Source organism: Myotis brandtii, unplaced genomic scaffold, assembly GCF_000412655.1.
Source record: "Myotis brandtii unplaced genomic scaffold, ASM41265v1 scaffold612, whole genome shotgun sequence".
Lineage (NCBI taxonomy): Eukaryota > Metazoa > Chordata > Mammalia > Chiroptera > Vespertilionidae > Myotis > Myotis brandtii.
The window spans coordinates 2481129-2492290 of NW_005370328.1; the positions used below are offsets into that span (position 1 = coordinate 2481129).

The following is an 11162-nucleotide window of genomic DNA, read 5'->3' on the forward strand; positions in this document are numbered from 1 at the left end:
GAGCAGCCACAGCAGGCCTCTCATCCATCATCCTGCCAGGGCTTCCTCGGGCCTTTTCTGTGTCCCCAGCGCAGTCAGCTGTGATGAAGTTTTTACTGATCAGATCCGTGGAAACACGTGATAAATAGTTAAAGGTATAGATTTTTAAAATTAGGGGACACAGCTTGTAAGTGAAGTTTTGCAGTTGCTTTAAAATCCCTTTTTTTGTGTTAGTGGGTTTGTGTGTGTGTGTTTAATATGTTTTTTATTGATTTCAGAGAGGAAGGGAGAGGGAGACAGAGATAGAAACATCAATGATAAGAGAGAATCATGGATCAGCTGCCTCCTGCATGTCCCCCACTGGGGATTGAGCCCGCAACCCAGGCATGTGCCCTGACCTCCTGGTTCAGAGGTCGACACTCAACCACGGAGCCACACTAGCTGGGCTGTATTAGTGTTTTTTGATACTCTGTAGAAAACATCCCCCAAAATGATTGTGTAGAATCTCAAGGACACGCGCTTCTCCACCCCCTGAAATGCAATTGGGAATGCATCTGTATATCATATCTGAGAGAATTTTGATTTTTTTAAAAATAATTTGAGAACAATTGAATGTAGAAAGTGAGATCAGATATCCCAGTAAAATATCATCACATTTGTGATAATTTTTGGCTAATCCACCCAAGATATAAAAGTGTCAAACCGCTGTGTATAATAACAGTCTTAATTATCTCGCTTCAAAGGGGGACATCGTTCCATTGTTTGAACTTGTTACCTGCCCACCGTCCACCTCCTCCCTTATGAGTGATGTTTGAAACATGTCGGCTCCATTAAATGTTTGGGGAAAGCCTGGACCAGACTCGAAAGCACGTTATGTCGATGGAGTTTTGATGGTTTTGAAATATCGCTTAAGCCGAATGGCTCAAGATGTGCAGTCATATTAAATCAGTGCTGAAAAGTTACAACTCTAATAAATTGTATTTATGCTAATGGTCGAGCCTGATTTACTGCGGCCATTAAAAGTGAAGAATGGGGCAGCAGTCTCCTCCGCTCGGCCATTTCCTCTTATTTTCTCTCTCACTCGTCTGCAGCTCCACCCAGCGTGCCAGCCCCCTCCAGAGTCCGCAGCATAAACGGATCGAGCGTACAAGTGGCCTGGGATGAACCTGTGGAGGTCAGAGGTGTGATTGAGAAGTACATCCTGAGAGCCTGCCCTGAGGGTGGCGGGCCCGGCCCACCCCGCACCCCCTGTGTCACGTCTGAGCCTGTGCATACCAGCAACCTCACAGGTAGAGGTGACTCCTCGTGGGAGTAAACCTTATTCATTTGCTTTTTGTTTGATTTTAAGTAAAAGCATTCTTTAAGGTTTCTTTCCTCCAAAAGCATTAATTATTCATCTATATGTGCCTGGTTAGAAATAAGAACCAGCCTGGCTGACGTGGCTCATTTGAGTGTCCACCTATGAACCAGGAGGTCAAGGAGGTCAAGGTCATGGGCTTGAACTTCTATAGGGGGTGGGCAGGAGGCAGCCAATGGATGATTCTCTCTCATCATTGATGTTTCTTTCTCTCTTCTTCTCCCTTCCTCTCTCTGAAATCAATTAAAAAACACATAAAAATTAAAAATAATAGTCGTTAAACAACAAAACAACCATCTAATGAGATGGAATCCTGCGTCCATTTGAGGTGAAAAGATTCATTGTGGACTTTTATGCATAGCTTCAGTACAAGGCTGCTATTCTCTGTCCCCAGGAGATTAGGTCACAGGTGTCTAGAGCTCTTAAAGCTCTTCAGACATCTTCTAGGGATCCTGCATGTTCATACAGCACCAGCAGACCTACCTCACCACGCAAAAAATGCACTCTCTGGGACCAGCCCAAGTTCATGGCACCATTACTTATTGTAAAATTGCCGATTAAACCTAATTATGTCTGGGTACAGGAGGATCAGAGTGCCAGGAGTTTGGTGGGCGCCCCGGTGAATCAATTTCTCACGGGGCCATGCAGACCGATGGGAGTGGATTAGACTCATGGACATCACACACATGTCCCGGACTCAAATCCGTGCACACGTGTGATAAGAGCAGCTTACAGCTTCATGAACTGTTACAGCACCTGAAATAGAAAGTCAGAATAAGCCTTTGACCAAAAAAAAGGAAAATACTTCATAAATATGATAGGAAAAAAAAACATGTTTTCCTCTGTCAAAGAATTTTATAACTTGAAAAATCATATGGATTTTGGAGTGGCCGTAATGATCTTGTCAGGGGGCTATTGGTCCACCCCCTTGAGCCCTTACTTCCTTTTTTAGACTCTTTAGCCTCTACAGCTCAAATATACCAACAGTTTCTTTTTAATCTGTTTTTACTACCTTTGTTTTTATTTTTACCACCTGATAAAAGCCCACCCTGAGTTAGTCCACAGTTTGACTTTGCCCAATGGGCACCTTGTAGCTAAAGGGGCTGAAACACACACACACGCACACACGCACACACGCACACACGCATCTCGTCACTAAAAATTCTCAGCCTGCATTTTCCAAACGGGCACTCGGTCATGACGCCAGTCCTATCACATTTCTAAAATAAGCTCCTTCTCCCAGCCTCCTCATTAAATATTTTATATTTTTCCAAACTATCTAAATGCTAGCCTCGCTTTCTCATCCAGCTCAGTGGATATTTATATCAAATCATCTTAAACACCCTAGGAGAAACCGAATCTATCACATGGGCTTTCTTACTTTCTTACAACCAAGTAGATGCATCAGTTGCATTTTTCTGACCGATAAGGTGGTTATTGGGGTTTAAAGGAATCAACGCTTTAAAAATAATTCTCACCATAGAATCGGTATTAGCCATCACCGTTATTTTCGTTTTTATTTTTTACTTGTCTCTTGCCTGTGTGATCTCAGGGGAATTTACAAACATATCCCCAGACCAGGAGTCTTCTCATATATAGAATGGGGGTAGAAACCTTTTTTATGTTTTATAATTGTTGTAAAGATAAAAAATGAATTTCCTACATAAAGTATTTTGCTCAGAGATAAGCACTTAGTAAGTGGCCAGGGAATTAATTGTCTTTATGCTCTTTAGTCTCTGGATTCTAGGTTATTGCTTCATAATTGTTTCACTTTCATTTTCCTGATTTTTGCAGAGTTGATTCTACTCTTTGAGTCTTTTGAGATCATTTTTAAAGTTTTTTTGTGTGTGATTCTCTTATATAATTTGCCTTTGTTCCTCATCTCACCAGCTTGCCTGCCTCTCAACAGTCTCAATGTTTATCTCTTTTGTTTGACATTTACCATCTCTCTCTCATTTAATCGATTCCAAGTTCTTTTTTTCTTGTTAAAATCTCTTTTATAATCTTTATTGTTGAAAGTATTATACATGTCCCCTTTATTCCCCCATTGACCTCTTCCAGCCCGCCCTTACCCCCAACCCTAGGCCTTCTCCACCCTATTGTCTGTGTCCTTGGGTTATGCATGTATGCATACAAGTTCTTTGGTTGATCTCGTCCCACCCACCCACTCTCCCCACCTTCCCTCTGAGGTTAGAAAGTCCTTTCCAGGCTTGTGTTTGGCCTTGTGACTAAGATCAAGTGTAGAATCTATTCTTAGCACATTCCAAGTTCTTGTAGATCTTTTGCATAGCATGAAACTGATGAGGAGGAAACAGGTTTCCTGACTTAGCTCCTCCCAGAGCACCATAGTGGGGTCTAAAGGCAACCCCAAGTTTGGCTAAGTGCAGCCCAGCCCCTAATTATAGCAGTCAGTTCCCCATCCTTAAACTTGTCTTTAGATTGGTGTTCACTCAAGAAAATGAAATCATTTTCAGATTAATTTAGGGACATCTAGTGGTTAATAAGAACCTTTGCTGGGATTAGGATGGGGTCCACAGAAAAGTTTGTGTTGGCCTCAGAGTAATCTGTAAGCCTCAACTTCTGTCTTCTCAGTATTTCGAGAAGGAGGGCGCTGAGAGCTCATGGACGTACTGGACCAGCTCCAGATTCCACTTGCTCCGGGCTCTCCTTCAAGTCAGGTATCCATTGGCCTGTGTTTCATGTCCTGCCATGTGTGTATAAACCTTGGGTCATTACACTGGGGTTCTTACATGGCAGTACTCAACCAGGTGCAAACTAAGCCATGCAGGGAGCTTTACAAATGCTGGCTCCTGGGCACCGCCTGGGGCGGCCTCAGTGTTTGATAGGGAATGCAGCCTGGGTGCTGGTAGGTGGGTATTTCCTCAGTGTCTATGGATCATGCGGTAAAGCCAGGTCCAGGTCCCTGGTCCAGGCGGAGTCTGACCAGCGGTCAAGTCTCAGTTTTGCCCAGAAATTCTCATAACAGCTTCCACCTCCACCTAAAACTTAAAAATGTAGGACAAGAAAATGTTAACCATCTATAGAAAAAGGATAAAAGAGTAAAAGTAGCCCCCTAAAATCAGCAAAGGAAAATATTAATTCTATAAATAGACCAAAATTAAGTGAAATGGGTTATTGAAAAGAAATGGGAAGTGATGGTCAGGCTTACAAATGCAGAAGGCAAACGGGGTGGCGGGGGGATGAATATGAGGGAAGGCAACTGGGAGAAGAATGAGACGGAATATTTACCACTAATGAATTTGGCTACGGGAGGATTAAATGAGATAAATCCCAGAAGCATGGAGAGTCCAAGGGTTAACAGCCCCACTCAAGAGCAAATGGGCCCCTGTGGGCCGCGGGGGCCAGCTTCCCTGCCCTCCCAAGGCCAGGGTTCAGAGCAGGGCGCGCTTGAAGTTCATTTCCTTGCTGGCGCCCCAGGGCAGAAAGCCCGGCAGTCACCACGCCTGTGTATCCTCAGACTTCTCGCAAAGGCCTCCAATTAACAGCATGGCTCGGAGGATTCTCCCTGCAGCCCTGTTAACACAGGAAGCTGCTGTCCTGGGAGACAGCCCTGGCGTTTTCTGCTCAGAAAGTGACTTCTCAGTTGGATTTGAGATGATGTGAAGAATGAGTGGGTTCAACAATGTGCAGGAACACAATCATTTCCTTTTCTTTCATTTTTTAATTTTTGTTTTTTTAATCTTTATTGTTGAAAATATTACATATGTCTCCTTTTTTACCCATTGACCCCTTCTAGCCCAACCCCGCCTCCCTCCCCAGGCCTTCACCACCCTATTGTCTGTGCCCATGGGTTATGCATATATGCATACAAGTTCTTGGGTTAATCACTTCCCACCCACCTACCCTCCCCTGACTATAATTATTTCTTTTTTCTTTTTTTCTTAAGGTGTTTAAACGTATATACTTCATTATCAACATAATTTGTAGTGCTAGGGATATAATTGGTACATAGAAGATATTTTCGCATTACTTTAAGGTAAAGTCTAGGAGTTATATTTCTTTCTCAAATAGAATCATAGATAATGGTATTTATTACTCACTATAGTTTCATAGAAGAATCAATAATAGTCTTTCAGATAACCCAGATACTAGTAAATCTAAATGTATGTAGAAATGAAAGACATTTTAACTTATTATTAAGACAGCTTTTGCTTAGACAACTGGCTCAGTCTTCATTTGCAGGAGAGGCTAGTCTACCTGAAGCAGGTGGGTGACATACTGAAAAGGTGTCGCTCCCTTTTCTCTCTCTTGCACAGCTAGTGGTATAATTCCCAACTCTTTTGGTCAGAAGGAGATTCCTGAATTGCTTAAACATGCAAATTCTTGGGTTCCACACGGGAGGTTCTACATACTTGGGCTAGGATTAGGAACCTGCCTTTTACCAAGTGTTCTCCTGCAGAAGGTCCAGGGACCACATGCTGCAAACTCCTGGGGAGGGAGCGACGGCCCGCTGAGAGGGACCCTGTCCCTGCTGGGCCGATTGTCCTGCTTCATGTGTTCCTGCCCCTGGTTCCCAGCATACCTGGCATCAAAGCTTGTATTATAATCACCTCTCTGCAGGCTTCTCGAGTAAATATAATCATAGTACATTCACATAACTTGTATATAACATATACATGTATGTGAGCAGAACATGCTAGGACAGTGGAGACCGAGGCAGTGTCAGTAGGGCCTCTGCTGTGATGGACAGCTCTTCTGGAAGGACAGGAGAACTATTTGGGTTCTTGTCAACTGCAGATTCTGATGCCGGGACTGGGGATGTGGTGTGAGAGTCTGCCGTTCTAATAAGAACCCACCCCCCCTTCACTGTGATTCCCAGTAACAAGGCTCACTATTTATAGAGGAAATGAAAAGCGCCCTTTATAAGTGATTTTTGCCTTATGCCTGACTTGGGAACTTAATCCCAGTGATTAGTCCCTCAATAACTAAGACCCTGCTCGTTATGTGTATGTCTACATATACATACGTGTATATGTTATATACAAGTTATGTGAATGTACTATGATTATATTTACTCGAGAAACCTGCAGAGAGATTATTATAATACAAGCTTTGATGCCAGGTATGTTGTTTTTCTGTTCAACTGAGAATTCCTACTCCACAGTTGAGACTGCCTATGCTATGGCCACTCTTTGTGCATCTGAGTTATTTCCTTCTTAGACAGTAAGCTCCTGGAAGGCAATAAGTTTTACATTCATTTTAAGTCTTGTCCATTTCCTTGCTCAACATAGCTGATCAGTACACTTTTACTGAATGAACAAATGCAGCTTTCTGTCGCTAACCCTATAGTTAAAGTAATGTTAATACAGTATTGTTCTATACTGCTGCCTTGAGTATTGGGTTACTGTTTCTTACTAAAATGTCAGCAATGCTGTAGTTCTCTAATTCTTTTTTATTTTTATTGATTTCAGAGAGGAAGGGAGAGGGATGAGAGAGAATCATTGATTGGCTGCCCCCTGCACTCCCCCTACTGGGGATCTAGCCCACACCCAGGCATGTGCCCTTGACTGGAATTGAATCATGACTTCCTGATTCATAGTTTGACAATCAACAACTGAGCCACACCCTAGTTGGGCTGTAGTTCTTTAATTTTATGAAATAATATACAGAGCAATCACAACTTAATCATATATTTCTAACTCAGTATGTATATTCCCAAAGGAAAAACAATGTTGATAAGCTCAATAGAATCTAAATATTAGTTTTAAAACTTAAATCTCATCAGGGAACTGAACCTCAGTATATTTGTAATTAAAACCAATAGAAGCCAGTGTTGCTGCAATGATGATAATTACACAGAGCAAAACATATTCATTCATTAAAAACAAAAACACTATGTACTGTGTTTCAACCTAGTGCTGGATCCTGCCTTTGCAATCTTTTTGTTGTTGCTGCTGCTATTTCTTCTTTATTGTGGTAAAATACACATAATAAACACACTGCTTTTACATCACCAAAATATAGCCCAAGAATTCCCACCAAGTATACTGTTATGTAAAAGGTTAAAGGTTTTCTTTTGGAAAAAATAGAATAGATGAGTTTTTCATTTTCACTTAATTTCACCTGAGAGACAGAGAACCCGAAATAACAGTGACTTAATAAGCAAGATTAAGTTTCTCTCTCTCTGGTGACGGACGTCCAGTTAGTCGATGTCGGGTGGGCTGTTCACAGTGCCAGGGACACATGCGTTTCCTCTTTCCGGCATGACACCCGTAGGGACAGGGCTGCTGCCTCCCGGTCCCAGGCGGCTGCTCGAGCTCAGCCGTGCAGCCTGGGTTCCTCGCAGCGGAAAGGAGGGATGGTTGAAGGAAGACGGGCACATTCCCAGGGAAGGCATTTCGGAAGTGGGTCCTTCACCACTGGCGACATTCTGTGGCCAGAACACAGCCACATGGCTGAGCCTTGCTGCAGGACGTGCTGGGAAATGCACTTCCTCCAGGGGGCCATCTCCCTGGCTTTAAAAAGTATGTCTTCTCTTGTGAGGAGGAAGAGGAAGAGTATATAAAAGAGGGTGTTTAGTGGTCGCTGCCACAATCGGCAGACATCACAAGTAAATTTCAAGAATTCATTTTGATGATAGTATATTAAAAAAATGAATTGTGAGCGTCTGCCATTTCCATAGTACTTCATAAATTAATATTACATATTTGTAGTTTCTTACAAACTCTTTCAATGTAAATCGTGAAAGAAATTGGTCTGAGAAAATTCACAGGAACAAAAATATGGCCTGTGACATAAATAGTAAAAATAGAGATGATGTAATGGCCTGCTTAGCTAATGCGGAAGAATCTCATTAGGTAATGCAGTGTTGATGAGTTAATAGCTTTGTCTGAGTCTCCCGAATACCTAATGAGCCTGAGCTACTTGTACGTTGTGAAATCTTCAGACAGAGCTTTTTGCAGGTTATATGTTTTTTATTTTATGCTGTAATAATTTGTAGAGAAGGATGTAGATTTCTTTTTGATGACACATTGTGCCAAAAATGATGGTAATACATAAATCTTGCTGTATAGTGATCTTCAACTAGGCATGTCTATAGTATTTGATGTAAATACTTCAAGAATCAGATTTGATTAAAGAAAAGGAACAGCCCAGGCTGTGTTGCTCAGTAGTTAGATCATCGGCCCATGTACTGAAGGGTCACGGGTTCGATTCCCAGTCAAGGGCACATACCTTGGTTACAAGTTCAAACCCAAGTCCCGTTTGGGGTGCGTGCAAGAGACAACCCATTGATGTGTCTCTCTCACATTGATGTTTCTCTCTCCCTCCCTCCCTTTCATTCTCTCTAAAAATCAATGGGAAAAATATCCTCCAGTGAGGATTAACCAAAAAAAAAAAAGGGGGGGGGGCGGGGAGAGTGACTCCAAATTTTCTGTTTTCTAACTTTCATGACCTTTATATCTATATTGTATTTGGAACAAGTTAAAAATGTTACATACATAATATATAAAAGCCCAATGTTATAGTAAACAGCAACACACATACACTGATATAACGAGCATTTCTTATGAATCAATTGCTCTGTAAGGGAATATTATAGGTGCACATGCTTGCTCACTTGGGGGATAAGCATGTTCCTTTCTGTTTGTGTATAGTAGGTCTCAGCAATAAACGTGGACCTTTGAGCACAATTTTAAGGTGGATTTTAAGTGAAATATGTGCCCAGAAAAGGATGCTATTATTTTCAGTCATGCTTCTTGCGCCGGTCTTCTTCCTTCTCGTAGAGCGGGGTCTTAGGTCAGTGGCAAGGCGGTGACCTTGGAGTCAGGAGGCAGGTTCTCCTCTCAGCTCTGCTGCTGGACTTGAGTGACCGAGTTCACACTGTGCCCACACATCAGCATCCCCTTCGGGCGGGGACCTAGGGCCTGAGCAGTAAGGATGACGCGGTTTCTTTCCTTTCCTCTGTCTCCCTGTCTGGCTCCCTGCGCAGGGAGTCCTGTCTTTTCTTGAAGAGTCCTAGTGACTTCAGTGTCCACCCTTTAAGTTAGATAAAGAGTTAACACGAGTGGGTGCCTCCAACCTATTGCAGAATTAGAAGGACAGGGACAGACAATGCAGTTCCTACCACAAAGGCACGGATTACAAATCTGAGGTTAGATGTCAGCCCACTAAGAGAATATTTTTTTTAAATATATTTTATTGATTTTTTTTCAGAGAGGAGGGGAGAGGGATAGAGAGTTAGAAACATCAATGAGAGAGAAACATCGATCAGCTGCCTCCTGCACACTGCCTACTGGGGATGTGCCCACAACCAAGGTACATGCCCTTGACCGGAATCAAACCTGGGACCCTTCAGTCTACAGGCCAAAACTTTATCCACTGAGCCAAACCGGTTAGGGCCCACTAAGAGAATCTTAACTTGATAATGCTTTGAGGTCAATAAAAATCATTGTTTGAATCATTCTTTAAGCTGGGGTTGGACCCTGTATTATACAAAGAAAATAAAAGAGTAAGGCAAATTTTTTTCCTATTTGTAAGCAACAAAATCTGTTTAGCCTTTGATTCAAGGTACATGATTTGCTTCACTCCTTACTAGAATATTTAAAGGTCACAAAGTCCATTTGAAGTAAATAAAATGTTAAAAAAAAGAATTTTTTGAGTTTTTAAAAAAAATGCCTTAGGTTTGGGGAGAGTGCTTTTGTGTGTTCCACCTTTTGGTTAAAATGAAAATTGACTTTCGTTTTCTAAATATTAGGCATCCTAATTTTTATTTTAAAACAGTACCAAAATTACAAGGGGAAAAAACAAAACCATTAACAGATGCCAGCTTCCTGGGCCGCTAAGAACCAGAGGAGAAGCAACCTGGGTGTGTTTCCCCATCTCTGCTAGACCGTTAAATTTTCATCCATATTTAACAAATGTCGTTACTCAGTTTCATGGGGTCACTGTGTCAAAATGTCTGTGTTAGAACTTTAATTTATCTCCGAGCTTCCTTGAAGTGGGCAGGAAGCGTGGCACCCTGGATTGATTTACTCTTTAATCCCCACCCTGGAGGGGTGTGCCGCTCCGAACTTCTTCAGAGATGTGTTCTTAAAAATTAGAATCTGCCAGCTCCTGCTCTTCCGCTCTCCTCTCCCCCCCCCCGCCCCCCCAGCTGGTTGTCTTTCCAAAAGTGGGCCCTTGGCGTTCCGTCTCCGGGTGGCAACAGCCGCTCCTCCGGGGGTGCCCTTCACCAGATGGCCCTCTTCATAAATGCTCACCTCACCTTCTTGATTCAAATGTGAAATGCCAGCAAATAAAGAGGAGCATTGTGTTCTGATGGGTTCTCTGGAGATGGAGCGGGGCCCTGGGGAGAGGAAGCCAGAAACAGCTTTTCTGTTTGCTGTGATGGCTCCTAATTACCACCGGCCAGTAGATAGAAGACAGTGTTTAGATAATATAACACTTCAAGGCATGGAGGGGTACAGGGAAGGAGGGGGGGGAGAGACAGAAACACAAAGTCTCCAAATTATTGCAGATGCCTCTGAGGACATGGAAACACTCCTGGCTTGTTGGAGTCCATTTGAAATATCGCACGTGATCTTTGCGAGGCTGCCCCAGCCCCTGGCCCCTGGGTAGGCGCTGGCCGAGTGCGGCTCTCCCCGCCAGACTAAAGGTGCGAGGGAAATGAGCGGGTAAGGAGAACAGAGCAGCCAGCTCTCTAATTGAATTAAAAGCTGGTGACATCAGTGCAGACACCTGTCCAATTACAGACAGGCCAAGGTGTTTACCGTTGCCATACAAGCCATTCGGAGATGACAGGAGTCTTTCCGCCCACAGATTAGCATAATGAAGGAGAACAGATTACAGTGGATGCCGGCCAGAC

The 11162-nt window shown here is 42.9% G+C and overlaps 1 protein-coding gene across 1 annotated transcript in view; it reads left to right on the top strand.

Moving 5' to 3' along the window:
• USH2A (Usher syndrome 2A (autosomal recessive, mild)) overlaps window positions 1–11162 on the top strand; it is a 408238-nt gene that overhangs the window by 162729 nt on the left and 234347 nt on the right. Inside the window, 1 exon segment of the mRNA XM_005879907.2 lies at window positions 1071–1268. Coding sequence (XP_005879969.1) covers window positions 1071–1268 — 198 coding nt within the window.